The sequence below is a fragment of the Tubulanus polymorphus genome, chromosome 7 (assembly GCF_964204645.1).
Source record: "Tubulanus polymorphus chromosome 7, tnTubPoly1.2, whole genome shotgun sequence".
NCBI lineage: Eukaryota > Metazoa > Nemertea > Palaeonemertea > Tubulaniformes > Tubulanidae > Tubulanus > Tubulanus polymorphus.
The window spans coordinates 3,885,436-3,912,972 of record NC_134031.1 but is presented as its reverse complement, the minus strand read 5'-3'; the positions used below and the strand labels follow the sequence as shown (position 1 = coordinate 3,912,972).

Here is a 27,537-nt window from a genome sequence, read left to right as displayed (position 1 = left end):
TTCATTATAAGTCTTAGTGAATTTATGTTAATATTTATATATATACATATATATTATCTATATGATTAGTTTGTTAATTGATAACGTTGAAATAAACTTTGTGATCACAATTGAACATGGATAATTTATTTATGAATTAATTAATTCACCATTCATTCGCCTTTATTCATAAATTTGGAATAGAAGAGTCGAGAATATCATGGGTTGCTGAAGGATGGACCGAGAATATGTTAATGAAACGACAAATATTTCAAACTTTTATTATGGTAAATAATATCTTGTGTAAGGAGCCTGTATTTTTTGTGAATTAGGCTACCAGTACACCTTTCATGAAAGTTTTCATCAAGAATGATACACAGAGGCTTGTAGTTGAATAGAAGCTTATCAGGGAAGTATAATGTAATCTCATTGAACTTCCCTGCTCCGATTGACCAATATCTCAGCAAAGTTCTACTAAAAATAGATGGGATTACTGGTTTAGTCTTAGGGATGTGACTAGAACATGATTTTTCGAAACAATTTTTCTGCAATCAAATTTTTTTCTTCCGATTTTTCTGCAACTTCTATTTTTTTCTTCCAATTTTTCTTAGCTTTAGTTTTTTCAAAATCATTTTCGGCAACTTCAGATTTTTTCAAAACGATTTTTCTACAACTTAAATTTTCCTCCGAACTGCTCAGTTCATATATAAACCCAGGAAAAAGATATAGTCATAACAAAATCGTTTTGGAAAAAATAAAGTCGCTGAAAAATGGACAGAGAAATCCAGAAAAATTGTTTTGAAAAAAATTAAGTCGCAGAAAAATTGACATAAGAAAATGAAGTCACAGAAAAATTGTTTTGGAAAAAGTAAAGCCGCAGAAAAATACTTTTAAAAAAAAAGGTAAACATTTCCCTTCCCTAGGTATTGGGGAGGGTCTAAGCTACTATTCAAATTTCGAGCCACTGGATGGTTGTATACACACATAAAGCCACCAAGTGCTGCCATCACACTTCACTCTAACTCCCACTGCATATTAACACGATTCGATATCGTTCGTCTCAACTAAAGTTAAATGGCCCTGAAATGCATCATTCATCACCAATTTTCGTTGCATATTCAAAAAAACATTTAAGTATTCTTTATCTGAAGAAAATCTAATACAATATCGGTTGATTGCTCGGAAAGAAAAACGATGAAAATGACTGGAAAGATTCGATCTGGTGGGAGGCAAAATCAACAGCCACTATTTGATGGATTAAAGAAAGCATCTCCGTATCATTTTTTCTTCCCTAATTCTTCAAAAAATCCACCGTCTTCCAGTGGTGCGAGTGAGTCGGCCAGCTCCCGAGATTAAAGTCTTAAGTGTCTGCATTCGATGGCTGATGGTGCAAAAGATCGTGGGGGTACTAGTTTTCATAGAGTTGGTCAAGATGATGCGGCGCCTTCTGATGAATCCGGTGCAGGTAAAAATCGAAAAACTCTATTTAACTGTATTAACTTGCCCTCCACTTTTTATATCGTGCAATACCTTACTTTCATCCTCATCTACGCAGACAATCGACAGAGTGGCACGCGTCAAAATCATTTGCCCTCCAAAATTTCAAGCCGGGATCACAGCGGCTCGTATCAGAGTTGTATGTACCAACTGGTAATACAAAAACGATAATCTGTTAATCCAATGTCTATGGCATATATAAGATAACAGACATTGGATTAACAGATTATCGTTTTTACCTACAACTCTGATACAAGTCCTTGTGTTGTGGCCGGGATGGCTATTTTTCTGATGCTGTTTTTCTGACTTGCGCTCGATCTGAATTTACCGTTGCTAACACAGGAGCCTGACACAAAAAGTTTTTGACCCCAGTATATAGTACCTAGGATACTGGGGTCAAAAACTTTTAGGGTCGGGCCCGTGTGGTTGCTGAGACCAATGAATGCTCTTTTTCATTGCCTTGAGACGACTCTTTGAGCGAGCTGAAGATGGTGACAAATTTGGAAGTTGCTTCTAATCTAAATCCATGAATCTTTGAGATCACAATTGCCTTAAGTTAGTCTGAATACCAGAAGTTTACGCGGCCCCCCTGCAACTTGTCTGATGAACAGCAGCTAGATACTAGACTAGCCTTAAGTCAGACATTGATACCATTCTCGCCAATGATTGGCAATATTTAACTGTTGCCCAGTAATGTCAGTGGACACAGTGATTGGAATCATTTGTAGCGCTTCAGTGAAATTAAGAATACGGTATTCATTTCACGATTTCCCCCTATTGGTACTGGCTGGTAAACCTTGCCCATCTCGGACAAACCAGCAAAATTGGTCCGTGGTAAACAAAGTCCAAGTTAAGGATAGGAAAATACGTTAGGAATTCACAAAAATGATTTCGTTTTTGCGCGAGTAAGTCGGAAGTCCGAGTTGGCCGTGTCCGAGTAGGGCAAGGTTTACTGTAGCACAAAGAGATGTTTGATGTTTTTAATGAATCCTCGACTGCACCCAGCCAGTTCTCGGCTACTTGGCAACTTGCATGACCTGTATGACTTAAATTAAATCAAGCATTTCATCAACCATGTGAAAGTGTATTCCTGTCAGCCTTTTTGGAAGGGGGGCATCGTTTACAGAAACCGCAGTTTTCAAACTATATAACGTACAAGTCAGGTGTTATGCATGGCTTCTGGAGCCATTTCCCTGGAGAATTCAATGGATTTAGATGCTTCCAGACGGAACTTTCATAACACGTTTTCCAAAAAATGTTTTGTTACAAAATCGGCGAGGTGTGTGCGCCCTGTGTGGCTCATCGGGGATGCATGCACACTGGCCTACCATCGTTTGTACATACATTGTTAGCCTATGAGATGTATTTCTGTAGTATTATGTATATTTTTACGTGTTAAGTTTATTACTGTAATGCAGCGGAGGTAGAACGATCTATTTTCGTTTAGTGAGTCAATGATCTCTGCTATTTATAAGATATCCAGGGTCGTTTTCAAGGGTAGATAAGCGGTGAGGATTCTTAATGCATGTCGGTAATCAAATGCTACTACAATTATTAGTGGGGCTTTAGCGGGCTCTAAGTTTACTGCTTGCTATAAGCCTACCTAATTATTCGGGCATGGCTGAACGCAGGGGTTTCAAGGGGTGTGCGATTGAATCCCCTTTTTAATCTATAGTGAGTAATTTTTAAAGCAAATTTTAGGAACTTCAAGTTTGACAGGCAAAACATGCTTCTGCTCAGATAGGGCAAATATCACGAAAAATGGATGAGGGGCACCTTAGAGGCATAAGCACGGGGTCGAGAATGATCCAATTTGACTGCCTCACCATTCAAAAATGGGCGCCTTTTCGAAATATTTAGCTGAAAAGGCTTTTACAAATTTTATTTGATTTTTGAAGAAAATCCTGTGCACGTCAAGCTTACCACTTTATGCAAGCTTACCACCAACACAACCATGGGGCAGGAGGTCAAAACCGGATCTCTTCTACTTTGGAGTACTACCTCTTCTACTGATGCCTAGTTTCTCCTAATCGGCGAGTTTAGTAAACTGCAATAAGATTTGCTATCAGTTCATTTCTACAGCTGCCGGGTGTCTGTTATGATAAGTTTGGTCCTGATTTGAAAAAAAAAAGTTATGTACGGGGTAGATAATGAAATGAGAAACAAGTTATCAATTTTTTTCAAAAGCCTCAGACGAGGTGGATGCCGGTACGGGTAGCCATTTTAAATCTATACTCCTGCTATATATATCATACATAGATCGCTGGGTAATGAACGAGTAAGATGCAGTGATATTTGATCTTATTTAAGAATCAAAAGGGCCAGGTGGCGTATGAAAGTTCTCTGAACAGATACTAGGGGCAGATCCAGGAGAAGGCACTTGGAGACGAAAATGGCGTAGTGTTGTCATTCCACACAGAGCTAACGATGTAGAGGAAGCTGAAATTAAAGGATTTGGAAAATTTTTGAAATTTCGATGCCATCAGATGGCACTTGAGTGCCCCAGAGACGATTTGACCTGGCGCAGATCAGGCCCGAGTCAAATTTGGCCCGTGATTAAAGAGCGCGTTTGAGTCATTTCCGACCCAGTTGAAATTCATATGCAATTATTTGATCCAGGCATGGGCCCATGCCTGTGACACCAGTGTTTTCAGTTGTTCCGGGCCTAAATTGGCTCAGGCCATAAATTGCGATCGCGGCTAATAAAAGCGTGTACCGGTCGGTATAGACGGAAGTGTTGATGGTCGATGAAATGAAGCATGCACGTATGGATAACTGCGATCATCCCCGAGTGCGCATCTCTACACTAGATCACTAACGGTATCGATTAACCTTGGGAATGACGATATTTATAGATGGTGACATTTTTGGCGGAATCCAGGGTCGTCGGATTTATCGATGATAAACACATCGCCACGACGACGACGTTGATTCTGTGGCTGTAACCATGGCAACGATTTAGTGAGTTGTTTGGTTTGCTGTCACTGCCGGAGTGCGCGATGCATGAAAACCGCTGTATGTCCCCGGCGAGAATTCTGAGTGGTTTTAAATGCGTTTTCCGCGAAGCTGATCGTTCCCGTATCCCTGTGAACTTTTGGATATGCATGTTTTGGCAGTATCATCACGCTCTACAAAAATAAAGAGCAAAAGTGATTGATTTTTCACCCTTTATCAGCGGGATCTAGGAATTTCATATAGGGTGGCCTTATTTATAAATTTACTGGCTATGTGCCTTGTACAACAAGAGCGTCAACGGCATGAAGCATTTTTGCAGGGGTCTCTGAAGATCCTCCCCAAGAAAATGTTGAACTAAAGGCCCTCTAGAAGAGATTTCCTAGCATCTTTTGAACAGTGATTAAGTATCAAAAAGTAATGAAAAGATGATGCTTGCAAAAAGGGCCGCTTAAACCCCTTGGATCCACGACCCGCCCCTGTTTGAGGTCCTTTTGATGTGGTCTTCACGGGTGTTGTCACGTTTACTAATGGAAATAGTCATTCCATATGAATTTTTTCCTGGCCTAGGAAAAGCTATGGCTATGGAAAGCTATATCTAAAAAACATACATCAGTACCTCCCTATAGTAGTGAACAGTGAACACACAGAATAGTAAACACTTTTAGCTCGGTACCACTGGCGTTCACTATACAGAGAGTTTTTACTGTTTATGATATTTCCATTAATCATAGGATTTGACCTGAATGAAAGATATATATATATATTATATAAGTCTAAAATCACTCAATAGCGATTCGAGTTCATAAAGAAGGTGCTATAATATTTGTATCCTTTTTTAGCCCTAGTGTATTCTTCGTATTTATAAGTAGAACTCGAACCAGTAAATAGTTCAAATTAGATTTCTTGTTTTTAGCGACGCTAATGGCAACCCGGTTTTTAAAATTCAATCAACCAAAACCAACGCCAACATAATGAATATCAATAAATACGCATTATTTCGTTCTAATGGCATTATGATTGGACTCGGACGCTTATTCTGTCGTATTGTGACGGTGCTGTTGTCTAGCTCAGTCGTCACACAATGTCCCATTGCGCTGTGTATATGTTTTTATACTACGTACTGGTAATGCCAACTGGTTTGCCGGTTTGAATACGTGCACTCGCAGTATACTTCTATACTCATTCTGCGCGGGGAATCGATCACCTCAACTGGTAAGGCTATCTTTGAAATTAGTGAATATTTCCAAAGTCGCGCTTAGATTTGTTTTTCGAAATTTTTGATTCTTTAGAAAATTTTCATTTTCAAATACCTAAGTCTTTAATTGGCTTGAAAAGATTTTGTGTAGTAAGATTACCTTTCATTTATCTACCTAACACCCTAGCAACCGATCATTTTTGGAAATAGTAGAATTGAAATAATTCGTTAATAGGGTCTAATTGTGGCATAAAATATTATGATGAATAATAACTGTTTTTTATAATAACTTGTAAATGAATTGTTTATTTTTTCACCTACTCGAATAGCTGGGACATTGGTAGAATAGCTCCACTTCAGACACGACGTGGAGGATCGATGATAAGTTCAGAAAATAAAAATCAAAAGATTTTTGAAGAAATTAATCATTAATCAATCAAAAACAAATAACACGACATTGCAATTTTGGAGACCACTCTGGGCGAAGGCCTTGAAAATTTTTCTCCACCGGAACTCATGCGAAGATGGCTTATTTTGTATCAGGCTTCTAAGAACATATTCCATTTCGTAGACTTGTCTGAAAATCTAGTCAGTGGATAGTCGCATGATGCTATTAATATTAGCCGCGATCACACAAGCGTTTTTGGCCCAGGCCAAATTTGGCCCGGAACAAATGTTCACACGGGTGCCAAATGGGCCCAAGCCAAATTTTAGCACCAGACAAATGATTGCGTTTGACTGGCACCGGAAATGATCCACTTCGCTTTGTTTTAGCATTGCTGAGTATCGAGGGAATGGTTTGCGTGTGAATGCGCTCTCTAATTAGGCGCGGGCCAAATTTGGCCCGAGCCTGATCCGTGCCAAGTTTGCCCGGGCAAAATCGTCTCCGTGTGATCGCTGCTATTGATTCGCGCGTCAGACGGGTAACGAATGTCTATTTCTTTCTTTTTTTTCATTTTCCACCGTAGATCTGGGACTAGTTATCGTCATCGCGTTAAATGTACGGACATAAGATCGGACACGAAGACATGGAACAGTTTCAACCAGACGGGACGGCGGGTAATCCCGCCCATTACGAGACGCCGGGTCAATGGAGACAGCGTACCGATTTGAATACGAATTCGTCGGGTCGACCCGAAACATCAGCGAATTCGGACGCGGATCCTCCGAAGCGGCCTCCCCCGCAACAGCCTCCTCCGGAATACGAGTCAACCAACGAAAGACCACGCCATAAAGACGACGCGGCTGATAGTACGTCTTAACTGTTTTAGGTTTTTTTAACCAAGCGCTTAATCGACAGAAAAATATTTAATAGTCTGAATGGCCTGATTTTGATCGAAATAAGAAGTACAGTTTATTTTAGGGTTTTTTCATGTTAGAAAATTGGTAGTGGTGGGCTCGAAAGTTACGTGGGCCATTATTGCCAGGGCTATTTCACTTTTATTTAGATGATGGGGAGGATACCTCTCTCCCTGATGATACAGTTGAACTTCATTCGTTAAAAACACTTCGGTTATAACAACTAGTTATAACAACAATGAATGAATCAATGAATTGATTGATCGATTGATTTATTTATTTCTCAAATATATAAACATAACTATATATATAAATATATATAAACAAAAAAACTAACTTGAAAGTTTGTTGACGCCTCAAAAATAATACATATATTGCTTAATATTGTTGACGATAATTATTATGATATAAATTATATGATATGAAGGATCATTAAAGTTATGTTAGCCAATCTTGATGAAGTGCACATCGCCTCACACCAAACTCCCTTAAATAACACGTAGTAATAAATGTATATGAAGATTATTATAACAGTTTATACAGCGTCAAAAAAATAATAATGATCAATTACATGTTAATTGAAAATTCACATATTTGAGGAAGACAAACCCCCGCCCCCCTTTCTCTGGGCCCTCAGAGCTGTAACTGGAGGGCGTATGCGTTCTTTAAAAGAAATAAGCCGATAAGTAAATATTTTTGTTGCATATTCAGTAGGCTGAGACGAAATTTATGAAATGAGGTAATTTTCTAATTTTAACCGGGCGTGGCAGTTGAAAATTTCAAACGAGGCACGTCACCGCCGTCGCTGCTACTGCTGCTAACTGGCCTCGTACATGATTAGACAACTCTCTCTCGTGGGAGACAGAGAACGTAAAAATGGTAATAATAATAATTTTGCAATTAATATTTAAAATTTAAATGGAAAACCGTCATAATAGATGAATTGTCGATTTCGAGACTCGAGCGATTGATCGTTCGTGTTTCTGCTCGCTTTAATTGCCGGCGGGCGTAATTGAAAAGGGGTGGGGCGCGTATATACGACACCACACCCAGATCACCGTAGAATCAGTCGCAGCTGCCTCTGGTACCGAACATCCTTGAGTTCACATCGCACGCGCTCTCGCTAGACACCATTATATAACGCGTTGTACGTGAGACGAGATCGTCGTTCGTTATTCCGGCGAGTAAAACACCTTAGATTAAAGATGAGCGAAACCGATTCGAACGTTCCGGACGCGAGCGCGGTGAACGGAGGCGCTCCGACGGCTGATTTATCGCGCCAACGCGCGTCCGCCGACGGCAAACGAGCCGTAGACGACGCTCACGATGGTAGGCTATAATGTGTATAACGTTGTCCTCTCATTTTGTAAAATTTGGCGGCCGAATGAATCGTTGAAACACTAATGTTTTTCGCGTTTCGTTGTTGTTTCTTGCTGTGTTTGGCTATCGGCTTATCCCTTTCAGTGCATCTACACCGCAGTGCGGTGTATAAATCAGTGATAGATTTTGCTAGTACACCGCACTATGTGTATTAATGTAATTAGTAATTATCTCCCTTGAAAGATGGCAGCACTTGTCAGACATAGTGAAATACTAGTAACTAATGATACACCGCGCCGTGGTGTAGATCCATTATAGTGGTATTCCCGTTATTCAACACACTAGAGTGGAATTTTTAAAAATTTTCAAATTATCTCCAGCACTATAGGGTATTAATTAGTCAGCACTGAAAGGGTTAAAGCCTGATTCGGGTCGCGTAAGGTCCAACCGAGCGTCGTAAGGAGTCGGCAACCAGTCGCCGATTTCTCAGTCAGTATCCATAAGTTGGATAGATGCTTAATTTAAAGGAAATGTTCAGAGAAAAGATTTTCTCAATTAGGAAAATCACCTAAGTCGTAATATTTTGATAGTCTGAATGAGTAGAAATGTATGATTGTCTCCTTTCGAAAGGTAGTTCCACGCATGAGACATCTGGACCCTTCATTAGGAGCCCTAAAGCGGCTTAAATGGAAAACGGAATCGAAATGTTGAGTTTTGATCTTGCAAAATCTTCTGATCGCATATTTGAATTCGACAAAATCTGTTTAGCTAAATTCTGATTTGATTGCTTTAGAATTTGAATTCGATAACCAGGATTCATGGCTGATCATGCGTATGTTGGCAGATGCTTATGCGTTAAAGTTTTACAAGCATTTCTAAATACCGGTAAATCATGACGAAATATATTTATTATTGCCTAAATCGTCTCTTACACTTATCAAATATGCGTGGGGATAAATTTTGATTTCTCGTAAGCGAATTTGAAGCGTTAACTACAAAAGGGAACCTGTCTTCTCCGGGAGGAATCCCAGATGCCACAGAAAAACCCATTTCAATGCCCATTGATATTGATTTATTTCAGACATTTAACGACTCATTAAATGTATCATAGGACTGATATGGAGATTAAATGAATTAAATTGTGCCCATTGATATTGATTTATTTGTTGACATGTATTAATTCATGTCCTAAAACTGAATTGAAGATTAAAGGAATGAAATCATATAACGATAAAAAATGAACAGGAAGTTCTGTTCGGCAAATGTTGAATATAACGTAGATCTATGTTCTCGATACATCGAATCAAATCATCATGGAAATGTCAAATATTGTGTCGAACTCAAAAAGCAATTATGACGATCTGCAGAAATGTGAGTAAAAACGTTTTTTAACCAGTAGTCAAGCGGTCACTCGTCGGCCATCGATTATGGGTTCATCGGTTCAAATCTTTGATCTTCGACTGACTGTTCTTTGGTATTTCTTTACCTCTTGAGATTGACTCTGGGACTCGTTCATTGCTTCTTAATCTGGAGGGGTTTTTGTTCTAGCACGCGCACAGATGAAATATACAGCGTGGAATAGAAATATGTCCATGCCTATAGATCCGTGCTTGGTGTTATTGATCGAATCGATGGCAATCCTCTAACAAGTATCATCGGTATTCTGGAGAGACAACTGATGAGTTAAGCCTAGCGCACATCGACAAAGCGACTGGAGACAACTAGTTGTTAGTGAGCGAGTACCCCGCGCACATCGAAAATTTAGTAAAAACCAGCAACTGCGTGGCTCATGCCAGTCGCTAGGTCCATAGCGCACACATCGACAGCAACTGAGATGTGGTTTAGCAAATATTCTTGAGGGTATCACAAGTCACGTGACAAATCGCTTTGTTTTAGTCAGTTACAACCATGTGTTTTTGAATATGGAGCGCTCACATCGACGGATATGAGAGCAACTGAGTACAACTAGTTGCTCAAAAGTAGAACATGAGCAACTGGGTGGAACTGGAGATAGATGGACGCTAACCAGTCGTAAGCTCGCTCACATCGACAAATTCGAGCAACTGATTGTATCCAGCCAGTTGCTCTCATGCGCCGAAAACTACCTGGCAACTAGTTGTCTCCAATCGCAGTGTCGATGTGCGCTAGGCTTTAGATGCTGTAAAGTATGCGGCAGGGTCAGATCGAGGGGCTTCACTAGTTGCCGGTGCACCCGCCTATACGCCTATAGCGTCCCGAAAAAATCGGATCTACCTTTCCGGGATAAGGGGGTAACCACGCGAAAACTAACCTGAAAACTCAGCTTTGTGAGCTGGTCCACACTTAGATTGTGTTGCAAGCACTGTAGTGTCAGGTTAAAAAAAAGCGAAATCAAACTGTAGATAAGTCATCGACTTCAATCGAAATATGCTACCCTAGTCATGTGATATGTAAGATAAGTTTAAAAACGCGACGTAAAGTCTTAAAGAGTAAAGGAAGTAAACTCCAGAATTTTAAGGAGACTATGGAAAATACGGATGCAGATTTCGGCTTAACGGCGGTCAATTCTGGCCGTGACGATGTATTAATGCTCGATGATAATAAGGACGATGACCTATTGAAATGTAAGTGAACGACAATTGTTATTTGCCTCCATATATTTTTTCGGTTTTCTGACAAATTGCATAACCGGTATATATCAACGGCCTATTGCTATTCTATACAGGACTAAAACAGGATATGTAGTGACAGACGCGTAGCCAATCAGAGTGTTCAGTCGTGTTGATCACACGCAGAAACAAAAATAAACCGACCGTTATTCATGGTATTAGTTTGCCTTCATGCTAAATGATTTTACGTGTGTTCGATTGAAATATGCAGCATAACGACGCATTTGCATATGATTAAAAGTCATATGACAGATAACGCGCTAAGGGCTGCCGGTAAACAGGTCGTAAATAGCGTACGAATAGAGTGTGATATTCGAGCACCGGCAATTTTAGTGCGTCATGTCAGACAGTAGAGAACGTATTTACCCGATGGATAAGCAAGGGAACCCAGTGAAGCCTTCTACTTCAACTTCTCATTATACGGGAGATCACATCGACGATGCAACTCGAAGTAAGGCTTTCTATTCGTAGTATATTTGAATTCATGTTAGAGGGCGTTCGGAACTGTTAGGGGAGGGAGTTGGGTTTAGATTTTGGTACAGGAGTAACCAGTGAAGACTTCCACTTCGACTTCTCATTATACGGGAGATCACATCGACGATGCATCTCGAAGTAAGGCTTTCTCTTTGTAGTATATAGGAATTGTAGGGGAGCGTTCAGAAATTATGTTCCTTTGTTAGGGCAAGAAGTGGGTTTAGTTTTGGTACAGGTAGGCGGAGTGGTAGTACCGATGCCTCCACACGGGTGGTGTATTGATACGCTCCGAACTCAAATAGAAATATCCTGTTCGTGTTATTGCATAAACGGAAAATCAATAATAACGACAAATATTTTGCCAATTCTTTATCGGGATCATTGTTGTATACGCCATACATGCAGTATGTAAGCTCCTACAAATCCTTATAATTATCAGTGTAATATCTATTCAGTACTAGTAATTTGTTGGCGTTACCAGAATTCATCACTTGTTGGGTGGAGGGGGTGGCATGTTCCTAAAAGGGAATCATGAAATTCAGTGCAAGGTGTCTGATCCTTTTTTTGGGTCAAGAATATAGATTTTGTACTTCGGTTTCCGATTTCCAAATCTAGCGCTCCGTTTCGTACCCGGCAGGTGTGGTGGGTTCGTAATCAAAACGAATCGAAACGAAATCTAATCGCAACAGTTTTGATAATTACCAGTCAAATAAATAAGAGATTAAAGATATGAATATCTCCACTGATGACTTCAAATATGGCATTGAAAATGTTGTTGTTTAATAGATATCCAATTCAAATGGATCTGCCTCAAGTAGTAGAGCCTATATGCCTATATACAGTCAACCCCCGATATACCGCCCTTCCATATACCGCCACTGCCGCCTACCGCCAGGTTTTCTCAACATACATCTCTATACAAATACGTAGCAAATCTATACAAATACGTAGCAAAAATACCCCCGATATACAGCCACACTTTGTATACCGCCAAAATCGTTCTGCACCGATGTAAGTGGTATATCGGGGGTTGACTGTATTGTCATTTGGATATCTATTGGTTTCGCGTCTGTGAACTATTTTCGTGACCTGATCTAATCGTTATCCGAAACGAAATCGATTTTCCTTACTTTCCTTACGTACGTATTTTATTCGTCGTCGCGCGAATAATAAATGGATGTTGATACGGCGACGATGATCATTGTTACGATCGGTCGGTCGATCAATCGAATCATATGTTATCTCGCGGACAAATGAATAAACAGTTCTGTCGTTATCGATTTCTCGTTCAGCTATCGGAACTAAGAACAACTAAAGCAAACTGATACAGTTTGTCCTATATTCAAGAGGCATTCATTCGGCTAAACCTAGTTTATTCATTCATAGCTCGTTACATAAAATCAGTAAATTATTTATATGTTATATAGTCTCGGCAGAACTGTCCTTTTATGCTCAGGGGAGGGAGAAAATAGATTACTTCCATGTGGAATCGTTAAGTTTTGAAAGAGAAAAATTTGCTTTCATTATTATAAGCAGGAACCTAAATTATATTGATGTACGAACCTAGTCATTGAAAATAAAGGAAGCTTAGTTAAGTTTATGATCCTATAAAGTATGTCAATTCATTTATGTTAAGGACATTCCCATTGTCAATGCTTGGTTAAACCTGCAAAGCCAAATATTTCCATAGACAATTGATTATTTATGGTGGCTCATTCGGGCCATGCCGGATTTTTTTGACCGCAAAAAAAAATTTTATTTTGAGAAAACAAATTTTTGTTTTCTCACCCTCAATATTTGTTTCGTTGCGTTGATATATGTTTTGGTGGGGAAATTAGAAGGAACGTTTTTGTTTTTGTTTTGGTGCCGGTGCGAATAAAAGTATTTAGCAAAATTTTCATTTTATGGTGGTAGTGTTTGTTTTCTCGCGTTTCTGAATTTCTTTGCGCAGTTTTTGTTATCAAAAATTTGAAAAAGGTTTATTTAAAATTGTCTGGAATTGTTTGCTAAATTATGTGCACTGAATATGAATATTTCACAGAACTAGGTTTAAGAAGCTGCTTTCTCGAGCGCGTATTATAAATTTCATAACCTATCATAGTTACACCCAACTCACCCATGCAGATCTTGATGGGTGTCTGGAGTTTGATTAGTAGAAACGTAAGTCTTGTGTCAAGTACTGATGTTTAATCGGGTGTGGTCACTATTAGTTCTGTATTCTCATCTGATGTTGCATTTATTAAGTATCAAACTTCATCGAATTGCCCCTAATTTCTCTTCATCTCTCATCAAGCTCATTCCGCTTGATGAATCAATCTTTTAGAAAATATGGCACGCAAGTATGTAGATGTATGGGCATCCCTGGTATTCCATTGAGTCATTCATTATAGATTATGAGAACAACAATATGGTTATTTATTGCATTCAACGTTCAGAAAAATCTTATATCTGAAATCTGCAGATAACTTGCTAACAAAATGGCGCATATTTATTTTTCCTTGTGGGGATTAGGGACATTTAAAACTCGACCGATCTAACATGAAATGTTTAGATGCAATTTCCGTAAGACATTCCAGTTGCGTACCGGTAGTAATAAATGTTTTAAAAGTTCAGTATGTTTTCATTAGACATTTTTCATACTGCTGTATGTTCCGTTCGCGATTTAGACTTTCCGATACAAACCTTCAAATGATGCCTTCATCAAACGAACGTTTTATTTTTTGAATATGATCTCATTTCAACTTTCGAAAAATCCTGTGGCGTAATTCTGAATTTTAGATTATATTCAAGCACAAATGTGTGATGTGTTTATTTAGAGTTCATAAAAATAAAGACAATCCTACTTGATAAATTAGTACGCTGTCCCCAGCCTGGTCTAGGGAGGGGGCTCATGTTCATTCCCCAAACTGTTTGTAATTTCTGTGATTTTCTCAATGTAGTCTCAATGTCCATCAACCTCACCTTTCTCCATAAGCAAACATAAACTTTTTCGTAATATACTTAAACTACACTTATATATTATCATTATTAGTACACACTGTCCCTCAGCCAGCCCCGGTGGGGGGGGTGGGGGGTGGGTCTTGGTCCAGTTCGACTAAGTCTCTAGGTCCATCGACCTCTCCTCCTTCCCAAGCTTTTTCATAGACTTCCGTACAAATCTTCTTAGGCACAAACTTCATCGGATGGCCCCTAATTTATCTTTTCTCTCATCGAGCTCATTCCGCTTGATGAATCCATCTTTTAGAAAATATGGCACGCGAGTATATAGATGTCCATACTGGTTACAGCACCACAACGGATACGGTCTGCGCATTATTGCGACACCACTGTTAAGCTATGCACAAACTATTCCATTGATTGCTGGTAACCAGCAGTTGATGATACAGTGCGCTATTGTTGTGTATGATAATTGATGATGTAGAGGTAATAATGACCACAACAGGTTGTGTATCATTTGTACCTACGTGGATTAAAGCCTCATTGGATAATTAGAATTATACATATATGGAGTTCCCTGTTGTTTTATATAGTTAGTGTAACGACGGAGCTCCTCGTCGGTCGGTCTCGGGGACGAGCATTGGCGTTCGGAAAGAGCGATAGAATATTTAAAAAACCGCGTCGTATTTTTGAGGATATCGTTGTCGTGATCGCGAATTCATCGACATGGAATCAAAAGTCGGTCCCGCTTATCATAATAATCGAGATGATGGTGGCTACGCCGATCCGGGCCCATCAACGACGTTCAAGTCAAAAAATAAAGATGATTTAGAAGATGGTAGGTTTGTTGGTATTTTTTTTTTAAATTTTTGAAGTGTTTTGATTGTCTTTTTTTCACGAGAACGACTGAATCGTGATAAAAAATACTTTGTAGGAAGTTCGTTCTGGATAGATACAATTTTTACATTTTATCGGATTTTTATGTAGTTTACGGGCTGTTTTATTATCCTAACTGTTTGCTTTTGATAACTGTTGTATCATACGGTAGTCAAAACATCCAAATCAACAAAATCTAGGCGTCAATTTTAGACTTGGAAAAGAAATGTCAAATCCCACAACTGTTGAGTTTAATAAGTTTATCTGAAAATACTAGAATTATTTCGGGGAACTACCTTTCTTCAGTCTAAAAAAGCCCGGCAACAATTGTTGGAATTTACATTTGTCATTTCGTCATGCATATTGCGATCTACTAATTCATCTTGAGACAGTAGAATTCGAGCCCATAGCGAATACAATAGTCCGCCCACGAGATCAAATTTGTAAAAGTGCCAACGTTTGAAGTACATGTATGGTAGAACCTTACGCAATTTTCGTACGTATTGAAATATCTGACTGTTTCCCATCTCATTTCATATGGTTATTTTTTAGAATTTTCATATTGAATAGTTGAGTGGCAAAAGCGTATTTTCACTTCGCTTTTCAGCTAAAAATTGCTCAGCTGTTACACGTTGACGTGTAACTCGTGCCGCGTTTCAATGTCATCTGTTTCTGAGTATGTTCATCAGGGGGCGTTGCATGACACAATCAGATGATTAAGTAATCAGTTAATTCAAATTTTTGGATTGAGTCTTATCTTTTACCTGCGAATAGATTATCAAACCTTCAGTTAGATAGAATCATTTTGTAATATTTTAGGTGATGAATTAGTTTTATTAGCTTGTACTTTACTTTTGGAAACCTTGATAGTCTTGAACTCTAACAACCCGGTTAGCTAAATTCATCAAAATAGGCTTAGATTTGTATAGATCATTGAATTATTATATTTTAGATAGTGTATCTATGTATTGTTAATAACTTTGTTATATTTTGTTAAGAGTTTATATTTTCTGTTGTTTTGTAAATATTGTATATAGTCTCGCTCTATATACCATGGAAAGGGTTGGAGCGTAAGTGAATTCATAATTCCTAATTCCTAGTCAAAAGTAAACCTGATAACTATGGACAGTATCTAGAAATTTAGCATCGATTTCTGCAGCATCCCCAGCTATCCGTTATTCCAAATCTGTTATTCCGAATAGCGTTGGTTAACGCCATCCACTCTCATTATCGGGAATATGCATGTAGAGTGGATGGTGGCAGGTCTCTTAACGTCTCTTTCTGCTCTGCCTCTCTCTCCTCACACTCTCTCTGCCTCTCCGTCATCGTCGTATGGGTATGTATAGCATCGGCGTAACCGATACACTGTCACTGCTCGGCAGTGTGTGCGCCGATTTGTAATCATGCAAGCGTCTGTGATCGAAAACGGTAGCAGGAATATGATATATACACAGCAGCAGCAGCGCGATGATGATGAAAGTTCGCATTCAAAAATCGCCGATCGTCCGAGTAACAGTTTGTCGATAGAAGGTATGAATTGTGAAAGTGAATGAGAAGGACGAGTAGATATCATCGTAGCCGGTCAATAATGCATAGTATGGTGGATACTGATGGCAGGGGTGATGCACTGAGATCAATCATTACATTAGAGATCAATGTTTATGGGTTAAGATAGAAAAGATCATTTCACTAATTTTGCTTGATGACAGTTGAAATTTTTCTCAAACAAAGTGACGATGGTGTTTAGATGGAGGTAGTCAATGTTTTGTAGGTAAATTTACGCCTGCTCTGTAACGCGACCAATATTAGTTACACGGTATAGAGTTGACATCCGGGATTTGACATTCCAGCTCTGAGGCGACATACGGGAGTTCCGGTAAATTGGGTTTATTGTTAGAACTGTTTCATTATCTATCTATACTGAGTTCGAAAAAAATGATCACATCGATTTGTAAAAGGAATGCTTTTCAGTCCGTAGGAATGTAAAACAGTTTTTTTTTTATTTGACTTGAAATATTTCTCAAAGGTAAGCTAGTGCTATGCCGGTCCGCTTTTTGTCCGGCAGATTCTATCAGATGATGTAGGTATCTCTGAATCGAAGTTTGATGGGATTAACGTAATTCAGCTTACAATGAAAATTTGCTTATAACATTTTGTTTTCAAATCCGCGACCAGCGCTGCCTGCGTATCATGCACATGAGGATATGGATATAAAACTAAATTCAGCTAGCGGGTAATAATACAACATAGAAAATGAAAAAATTACATCGAGCCTTTGATCACGCAGGACAATTTAACCCAGATCAGGCTCAAGTCAAATTTGGCCCATGGCTTACTTGGGAGCGAGTTCACATGTAAACCATATACTAAACGGCCACGACATAGCGAAGTGAATCACTTGTGGAACCAGTTGCAATTCAATAAGTTTGGCTCGGGCCTGGTCCTATATTTTTTATCAGCCTAATTGGCAATGTACGCCTATTTGACACCTGTGTGAATGGTTGTTCCTGGCTTAATTCGGCACGGGACAAAAATGCTCGTGTGATCGCGGCTTACAGCTGCGTTAAACTTAATCTGATTTTGTTAAACTACTGTTTAGTAGTTTTGATTATCGCATCAAATGGAAAAGCAGTTGGCAATGTGTAATGTCACCCAATCCTTCCAGTATTAGCGCTTCGCTGTGTGAATCTATTGATTAGCATGCTATTACAATGTGCTATTTATAGCTTCACTCTCCACTCACGGCCGCGCGGAAGTTAAGAGCGCTGGAATCATCGCTGTCCTGACGATGTTATTCTAAATGTTTCGATGTTTTCATTTCAGCCACGGACGAAAAGATGGGATGCTGTAGTTACTTCCTGACAGCGTTGTCGTGGTTGCTCATCCTGTGTACTATACCGGAATCATCGCTGTCCTGACGATGTTATTCTAAATGTTTCGATGTTTTCATTTCAGCCACGGACGAAAAGATGGGATGCTGTAGTTACTTCCTGACAGCGTTGTCGTGGTTGCTCATCCTGTGTACTATACCATTCTCTTTAGCCTTCTGTTTGAAGGTATGTATATGTATTCCAGCCTCAGGGTCAGATCCGGACAGGAGCACAAGGAGCATAGTGCTCCCGTCGCAATTTTCCGAGCTCATTTTGAAGATGCAATATTTTTCAGTGCACTTTTTCCATCGACAACTAATAAGACAGCAGTCTGCAGCGCAAGATATAGCCTATATTCTCTCTTGAATATCCCTTGAGTGCCTAGAAATTGTATGAAAATGCACTGAAATTTTAAAATTTTTCAGACCCTTGTTTTGGCTGCTTGGATACTTAACTTCCCTTTTTCAGTATATATACCCTTTTAATAATTTCTGAGTGCTCTTGTCAAAGTCTGCCCCTGGACTCACCCCTGATCGCAGCCAGTGCCGAATTCGGTTTTCTTATCTAGTCGACTGGTCGGAACTAATAACCGAATGCGCTTAATTTCCGAACTATTTCCGGACTATACTTCCGACTGCCCAAGCAATCGCCTACATATGTCGTTTTTAGGTTGTACAAGAATACGAAAGAGCTGTCATATTCCGTCTCGGTCGTTTGCTGTCGGGAGGCGCTAAAGGACCCGGTCTCTTTTTCATCATACCGTGTACCGATCAATACTTTAAGATCGACCTCAGGACCGTTTCATTCGACGTACCTCCACAAGAGGTAAGTCTGATTTGAAGATTATGGGAATTACCAATGGTTTTTTGAGAAATCTATAAAAAGCAAATTGTGCCAGGTTGTAGCACGGATGCTCTTTTCATTCGGTCAGAAACCTTTACCTCTGTTGCCTTCCAATTCTATCTAATCTACGAATACTGAAGAAATTAGTAAAAGACTTCTAGAGCATCTGGGAGGCAAGTAAGTTGTATCAAAACAGTGGCAGATCTACGGGTGCACCCCTTTTTTCGGCGGAGTGACCTTGGAATTTCCTCCCCAAGTTATTTAGAAACTGGTAAAATTGTGCCCATATTTCATTCCTAATTTCAACCAGGAAAGTGCTCAGAATCCACCTTAATGCATCAAATTTTTCTAATTAGTCTGGTGGAGGACCCTTTATGGGCCAAAAACTTATGTAAATAGTGTCCCAATATTTCATGTTCACCCCTCTTTCCAAAAACTTGATCCACCCCTGTTAGCACTATGAAAACAGAAACACTGAATCAGATATGGTTGATGTTAGAAACATTGTTTCCCAAAACCAGGTTTCTTGTCGTAAATACAGACAACGCAGGGAAACACTCCGAAACATGTTTCCGTCTCCTGTTTCGTTGCCCGCGTTGGGCCTCAGTAATGAGATGTTAACGAATATTCCATTCGAAATTCAGATTCTGTCTAAAGATTCTGTGACAGTCGCCGTCGATGCTGTTGTTTATTATCGTATTTATAACGCAACTATGTCCGTAACGAATGTGGAAGACGCGAGTCGATCGACGCGATTATTATCGGCGACTACATTACGTAACGTGCTCGGTATGAAGAACCTCAGTGAACTGTTGTCCGACCGTGAAAACATCAGCCACCAGATGCAGGTCAGTGTGATCACCTGAAAATGACATGTTATGGCCAAAAGTCTGTTCAAGCACCGGGACCAAGCAGCAATACATGGCTTTATAGATGAAAAATGCTATTTTCATTGAATATGAATGAGATTTGGCTTATTCAAGAAATTTTGGCATCACACATGTATATACATGTACAGTCAACCCCTGATATACCACCTGGCAGTAGGTGGGGTGCGGTAGGTGGGGTGGTGGTATATGGGAGGGCGGTATATCGGTGGTTGACTATATTAAGGTAATAAAGAGACGAAGAGATGATTTAAGCATTCAAGAGATGGCGTTATAACAGTCTTTCCCACATCCACAAAGTTATAGGCTTCTTTTTCCTATCATCAATGTTTGTTTTCGGAATCTAATCTAGCCTTCAGGATTGAATATAAAGTGTAACCAATATTCATTTGATTTTTTAATATTTATTCCACAGTCGAATCTTGATGAAGCTACGGATAACTGGGGAGTGAAGGTTGAACGTGTCGAAATGTAAGTGAAATTATGACAAAATCTTTACGTTGACATTCTTAGGCAATAATAAACTTGAGATCCCTGGCGTTAACCATTACACATACGTATTGGCATCATGCTTTAAGCTTTTAGTGTACACAGCTAGAAAAACGGGGGGGGCGACTTACTTGGAAATCAGGGAATGTCAGGAAATTTTCTTCTTTTTTTTTTAAATCAGGGAATTTTGTAAAAAAGCTAAAATCAGGGAAATCTGTTGACATTGGTACCGCCCAAAAATAGTTACCACCTATGTCTTACGTATTTGACTGTGTAAATTGATCGGATTCTTAGCAACTCAAGTCAAAGAAAACAACATGCACGTCAAGGAATAGTAAAATAAAAATGGCCACCTTAAAAAATCTGGAAACAAGACACAGATTAACTCTGTGGAGTAATAAATAGTTACCAAATCATTAATAACCACAGCTGAAGTGAGGAGTTTTACTTCAGGGTTAGATCAAATATAGCGTATAGGCGCCACTAACCCTTTATTTTGTCTATGTGTTTCCGACACTTCAAAGCTCAATATTTTCAGCCCTCGAGCAGAAGAGCACATCACATCAATGTGGCGAGAGATCAACATCGCAGTTGACGCACATTCATCTGTATTGATTAGTATTGATGTTTGTATTCTTTTACAAGCTCGGAATGTCGTTTGTTTATCCAGTTTGTCATTTTGCCAAGCTGAGCGTGAGCAGTTGTTATGAAATTCTGTCGAAAATATACCGTCATGTTCTAAAATAGAGAGACAATAGGTATTTTCTGCGGGAACATTTTTTCAATCGCGAGCCATAGTGCAGGCATGATGAGCGCTCAGTCATTCATTCATTTTTGATCAACTTAAGGCTTCCAAATCAATATATATCATCGCATGACAAAACGAAAATGTGCAAGATTTTTTTTTTTCAAACTTGGGTAGGTGTAGCCCAGAGCTGTTGTAAAGCTTCTGGAATTTTCCATCTCGAAAACATGTCAATACCAATAGAAACTTGAAACAGAAATTGTGTTGTCTGCCTTATTTGATCGAAGATATTATGATGACATTCTTTGTATATTAACGGCTGAATTCTATTTTATAGTAAAGATGTCCGCTTGCCGGTACAGTTACAGAGAGCTATGGCTGCAGAAGCTGAAGCTGCCAGAGAAGCTCGCGCTAAGGTCAGTATATCTTGCATTAAAAAAAAAAAGAAAAACCCGCAGTCCATGGTTAAACCATTTATTTTCTGACGGTTTCATAATTAATCATGTTACTCGGTTTCTCTGATGGTGGAGTGTAGTGTTAACTCCGAAACTAACAGCCAAAAAATGTTTTAATCATGGACTGTGGGTTTCAACTCTGAATGCCGAGATTCAGTTTACCGGTCATAAAAAAGAAATATTTTTTACGAGGAGTGAACCCTCACCTCATTAAGAAAGTGCCCTGAGGTTCTTTCTAGTATATCGTCGACGATTAATTTGTAGGTTATCGCTGCCGAAGGTGAACAGAAAGCATCGCGCGCGCTGAAAGAAGCCGCCGACGTCATCGCCGAATCGCCGGCCGCCTTACAACTGCGTTACCTGCAAACCCTCAACACTATCTCCGCTGAGAAGAATTCTACGATCGTATTCCCGCTGCCGATTGACCTGGTCAGAGCTTTCATCGATAAGAAGTGATCTCATCGACCGGTCGCTTCTTCGCCGCCGCCGCCGCCAAGAAATTAATCATCAAATACCTATTTATAACCGTCTATAATCGATGTCACGACTTAACAACATGTTTGAAAAAATAATGAACGTCACAAACCGGAACGCACGATCGATTTATTTCGAGTGGACGAAACTTTTTGTGATTTGCACTAGCAACGAAACGCGTCGCTTTAAACCGCGACATTTTGGCGTTAGCGAAGCGCATGAAAAAACCTTGAATATCGTTAGCGTTAAAAAGGGACTGGCATCTGAAGCTACGTGTACTTAATTGCGTGAGTTGTTGATGTGATGGACTTGCCTGTATGGATTATATAGAAATTTAAATATTTTTAATACGAAGATTTGTAATTACCAAATTCAAAATTGACATAATGGTAAGAAAGGTTTAATCACTGATGGTGCTGATGACGAATAAAAAGCTTGATTTCGGACTTCATCTCAAAATGATGCAAATTGTTCAGATAATGGTTATCCGAAACCTGGAAGTAACTCAATTGAAAGTGATTTGAATAACCCCAGTGTTAAACTTGAAACTTGTTTGTAAAATCTGGGGTAGGTTTGATAGACCAAATGCACTATTCACCCCTTAATTGACTAATAAGCTAAATTAGAGTTACAACTCTTTGGTCTACGACGCATATTGAAAGGTGCTATGAGCAATTGAAGACCGCATTGCTGAGATCAATTTTATTAGTCTTTAGTACAAAAATGAGAGGTTCCAGGTCTGGATGACATGCTGGTAGATATGTCATACTGAAAATACATTTTTGGTTGTGCAGAGATTTTTCTGCACGATCATCTTACATGCATGAGAATATATGCATCATTTTGAGGTGAAGATTATGGCACGGAGGAAAGACAGAAAATTGTTTCAATAAAAGAGACAAGCAAATGGAAATACACTTTCTGGACAGCAGATATTTCAGAGCAGCTAAAATGAATCGGTTTACTGTATATTTATGTGTCATCTATATCACATCTCGTAAATACATAATCGGTATATTTATGAACAACTCGATCATGAAATGAAATTAAATTTTTCACGTCGCTTTTCATGCTTTGAAGATTTTTTACGAAAAAGATTAGAAAGAAAACGTTCGAAAAAATTCTCCAAGAAAAAAAAAAGATCCTTTGGGGAGGTTTGAAAAATGTAATTTTACCTATGTGCATTTATCGAAAAATGCTCATGATAAGTATCCATGATGATGATGGGAAAATATCTTAGATAATCATTTTTGTGCCAAATTGCTGTACGCTTCATACAAGGACTAAATTTTGGTCTTGACTGATCATAAAATATTCACCCAAAGGATTTTTCTAATGATTGTTAGATGTATGTAAATCTAAAGCCTAGACCTTAAAGTATTACAATTTTTATAACGGATTGTAATTTCTTTTTAATTTCGCTATTTCTCTCGGTCTTGTGTAACCTTTTGAAAAATGCCTCAGATCAGTTAACAGGGGCAGATCCGGGGGAGCTTGTGAGACTTGTACAAGTCCAGCAAATTTTTTGGAGTGCCCTTTTCTATTGTCAACAAAGATAATTGGTGCATTTCGGTGCAGTAGTGCCCCTAGTGGACAAGGTGTCCTTATGGGATGCAACAAGTCTTTCGAAATTTGCCTCCTAGATCCGCTTCTGGTTAAGCAGACATACATACGGTGGAACCTTGTTACAACCAACTTCAGGGGACCAGAAAAGCTATTCGCTCTAACCGATAGTTCTTTGTATCGAGAGTGGGAAATTGATTAAATTGTCCGACTTAGGGCAAAATTCAGTTCGTCATAGACCAGGTTCCACTTTACGTAGTCAAGACAGTGGTTTTGTTGAAACATTGAACCTCGAAAGTTAATTTTATATTGTTGATTTTGATTTGTTCTTATGTATGAGTGTGGCCTTGAATTTATAGGTTTGTTTGTTAAGTTTTAGAAGAATAGATCATAGATATTTGAAGGAAGAACATGGCGTACCTTGAAATTACTTTATTATGTATCTTTTGCACATATTAGTAAAGCTTCATATGTTCAAAAATCAAGTTTCTCATGTTTTGTTTTTCACTTAGCGTTTTTCAATGTTTATTTGCTGTACTAGTAGCATGTATATATTGATACCCAATATTAATGTTTGACCAAAAGTTATTCATATATAGCTGAAACTCTGGCTGGTGAAAAAAAAACAACATGAATTTCGAAAATAAAATGAATTGTCATAGAAAACGAGTTCATTGAATTATTTTTATCCCTCTGAACGCTTTAGCCTCAGGACATTACAGTTCAAGGAGAGGCCACAGAACTTTCACCAACACCAGGATAGTCGATCTGACATGCGGTTCTATCTGATCGGAAACTTGTTTCCTATTCCTCCTCAAATCAATCATCATATACTGCGACTAATCAACCAAGCAACTTTTTAGTGACTCTTTGGTTGATGTTGAGGTTTTATTACGATATAAGCATAGGGCCTGCACCAATGTAGTTATGATCATCCATCCCGTAATTTGGTGTTGAAATGAAATGTCTTAACAGTTCAATTTACGATTCTTGATTGATACTAATAAGTTAACTGGGAATGCTGGAAATACGAGGTACAACTGGATAGAACTGTACGTGTGACAGGTAACACCAATCCAGGAAGAAAGACACTAAATATTTGGATGGATATATGAAAGCTAGCTGTGGGTACTGGGGTGTGTAATGGGTAGTGTAGAGCGATCTGTGTGCATTTGTGGCCAGCACACAGATCACATCGTTCATTGGGGTTTGGTCCAGGACTGGCAAGATTTTCAACAACAGGGAAGTAACGTGTAATAAATGATGGCTTGAATTGCATGACTACCTACCACCCCTCATTATTGTTGGAAAACTAAACGTTCCGCACAGACTAAAAATTAGTAATAAAATTTTAGAAATGGCCAGAATTTTAACTTAGGTTCTATCTCATTTTTATTTCACAATTGCGATTGGTATAATTCTTTTTAAACGGCCGTTAAGGCTTCATGTTTCGTCTGCAAAACATGCTGCTTCGCGTAAATCCGGCGTGGAGTGGGGCCGATACGTCCAGATCGATTACCAGCAGACTCAAAACTCGGCTTTTAATTTCATAAATCATTTATTTTACCGCTAAATACAACTAAATACACATACAAAATATCATTCTGCATGTCACAACAGACTAGAGATCAGGTTTCGATCTATAGTCGGAAATTAATCACATTGTCGAAATTTTACACATATCTGATAAACCTCCAAACTTGGGAGCCTAGTACGATTACAGTATTTCTAATGAACACATGATTTAACAGATTTACTGTATTCCAAAAATCACCGGAATAAAACTGACTAAAAACAGAAATGATTATCGTCATGGATTTAAATGATTATCGTCATGGATTGAAATCGAAGTTCATAAATGCAGAAAATTCATCCATCTATTCATATCGTGGCTGCAGTTGAACCACGCGGTGGGCCTACTTCGACTTCGGTATCGCTACGGTTAATAGAATCTCGTTTAGGGTCGATCGGGCTTTGAAACAACGTTAGCAACGCGCAAGAGGTCCAGATTTCGTTCACCGACCCAAGTAACGCGATCGGGATGACCTGGTCGAAAATGCGAAAACGTTCCATTTTACTAACGAGCCTCTCGACGCAAATTCGTCGAGAAGCGACCGATCGCGTTGTAGCACCGGAAGCTAGATCGACGGGTATGATCTGATCATCAGACGAGATCGTGATATGACGAAGGCTGAGAGGGTCGAGTAATGACTGTATATCGAAACTGTCGCGAGCGACGACATCGTCTCCGCGATCGAAATGCTGTCGCTGTAGAATACCGCAGCGTTCGGTAATTTCTCGGTCGCTGATCCCGCCGATGTAGAGCTGCGATACGAAACAGACATTACCCGACGGCGTCAAACCGACGAGACCCTTTAACGCGTTCGAATTGTCGTCGGAATTCGAGTAACTCTTCGATTTCTGAATGAGAGACGGCGGCAACTCGCACGCAATCTCCTTACAGTTGATTATAACCCGCGCGTTCGGGAGATTTTCTCTAAACGCGCGCGGCATGGAATCGACAACTTGCTGCTTCGTCGGCCATATCGACAAGCCGCCCAATCGGAAAGAAATAAAATTCGCCCAGGTTACAACGATCGAAGTGACGCTCGATACCGACACGCCGAACCGACCGGCTAGGTCAAGCTCCGATAAGCCGAGGTGGACTCGGCATAGAAACGCTAAGAACTGATCGCGCGGGGATAAACCGCCGTGTTTACCGCCGTCGGTCGACGCGCCGCTACAACCGGCCATCAGATTCTCGCCGCTCGATCCGGGATTCAAAAAACTCAAAACCGATTCGAAAACCTTTTTGTCGGGAAAACCCGTGTACAAGTACACGTCCGAATCTTCGGATAATCCATCCGCGCAGAACGAACTTTCGCAACGACAATTCTTTAACCGATACTTTAGGTCGCGGTTTTCTCTTTCGAGTTCGGTTACTTTTCGTAAAAGTTCGCGACGATTTCGAACGTCCGTCGATGTCGATTGTTCGAGTTTACCTTCGTAGCTTCCATCGGCAGCTCCGTTTAGTATCGGAGACACGACATCATTTTCCGAAAACGGTTCAACGCTTACTTCATTCTCCGGCCGTTCATTTTGTACGGTACGTCCTCTAGTTTCCGACGCGATCGCCGACCCCACCTTCGGGCCGCCGTTTTTAAGCGACGTTTGTCCGGTTTTTCTCGTCGACGCGAAATCTTTACCTTCGAAGCACTGAAACACCGACGGCACGGCGTCCGGTTTTAGATACCGACGCCCGGAGTAGTTCGATACGTCGCGGTAGTCCGCGTCGACGAAATGCTGCGAACAAACTCTTGTATGTTCCGTTATTTTGAAGAACTCGCCCTCCTCTCGGCGTACGTTCGACAGCCAGCTCCGACGCAGAACGGGGTCCGAGGGAAACTTGAAATACGATACGGTACCGTGCCCTTCGATCTCGTAGTAGCCGGATTTCGTACAGTATGGCACGCAACAGTTTCGTCGACCGATACATTTTTTCGCCTTTTTCGGTTTTTTCGACGTGTGATAGTAGTCATGGTCAGCCTGAAAAATGAATGAAAGTTGAACATGAAAGGTTTTCAAAAAAAAAAACAATGAATGATGCCCTCTAGAACCCAGAATCTGAATTAGGCCCTATCTCCAGTTAAAAATGCCACCATTTTCTTTTTAATCCATCGACGATCGCTATTGTCACACAGTCACAGGCGCTATCTTGTAAAGCTAATCAAAGCGTTGGAGTATTTTGGGCGAGTTGGGTAAACGCGTTGGCCCTTTGATTGAAAATAAATGGACGCTGTGTACTGTGTAAGAAAGAAAGATGAACGTCCGATTTGATCCGTAGAGAATGTTGCGCCAACTTCATGAGCGAAATGCGGGTGATAGGTTTCACAAATTGGATATTTCACATTTATCCCTATATTAAACCATCAATACTTACCATTATCTCAATGCCAAAAATCACACACACTGTCCGTGAAAATGTCGTCAACCATCACCACATTGAACGATGTCTGTCAGCAGAGTTTCCA

At 39.7% G+C, this 27,537-nt stretch overlaps 2 protein-coding genes across 7 annotated transcripts; one reads left to right on the top strand and one right to left on the bottom strand.

Annotated features, from left to right (window-relative positions):
• The first annotated feature begins 1,241 nt into the window (after positions 1–1,241).
• LOC141909344 (band 7 protein AGAP004871-like) lies at positions 1,242–24,163 on the top strand. 6 transcript variants are annotated; one of them, XM_074799759.1, is made up of 8 exons: positions 1,242–1,444; positions 6,595–6,877; positions 18,136–18,236; positions 18,720–18,875; positions 19,538–19,741; positions 20,196–20,251; positions 21,352–21,430; positions 21,734–24,163. In XM_074799759.1, the coding sequence occupies exons 2-8, from the start codon at positions 6,625–6,627 to the stop codon at positions 21,923–21,925; spliced, it is 1,041 nt and encodes a 346-aa protein (XP_074655860.1). In that variant the 5' UTR covers positions 1,242–1,444; positions 6,595–6,624; the 3' UTR covers positions 21,926–24,163. The 6 variants fall into 6 exon arrangements, with proteins under 6 accessions (XP_074655860.1, XP_074655861.1, XP_074655866.1 ...); XM_074799760.1 differs by lacking the exon at positions 1,242–1,444 and adding an exon at positions 5,544–5,643; XM_074799764.1 differs by lacking the exons at positions 1,242–1,444; positions 6,595–6,877 and adding exons at positions 14,621–14,790; positions 14,898–15,142.
• Positions 24,164–25,045: 882 nt separating this feature from the next.
• On the bottom strand, positions 25,046–27,537 carry LOC141908930 (uncharacterized). Its single transcript, XM_074799225.1, has 2 exons — positions 27,447–27,537; positions 25,046–27,052 (listed from the first exon to the last, which is right to left on the bottom strand). Exons 1-2 carry the CDS (start codon positions 27,447–27,449, stop codon positions 25,388–25,390), a joined length of 1,668 nt encoding a protein of 555 aa, XP_074655326.1. The 5' UTR covers positions 27,450–27,537; the 3' UTR covers positions 25,046–25,387.

What these genes read in the sequence shown, in the direction of transcription:
- LOC141909344 (XM_074799759.1), top strand. Translation starts at nt 6,625, where the DNA reads ATGTACGGACATAAGATCGGACACGAAGACATGGAACAGTTTCAACCA. An exon ending in TCGACGTACCTCCACAAGAG is followed by an intron (nt 18,876 to 19,537) that starts GTAAGTCTGATT and finishes TTCGAAATTCAG; the next exon opens with ATTCTGTCTAAAGATTCTGT. An exon ending in ACATCAGCCACCAGATGCAG is followed by an intron (nt 19,742 to 20,195) that starts GTCAGTGTGATC and finishes TTTATTCCACAG; the next exon opens with TCGAATCTTGATGAAGCTAC.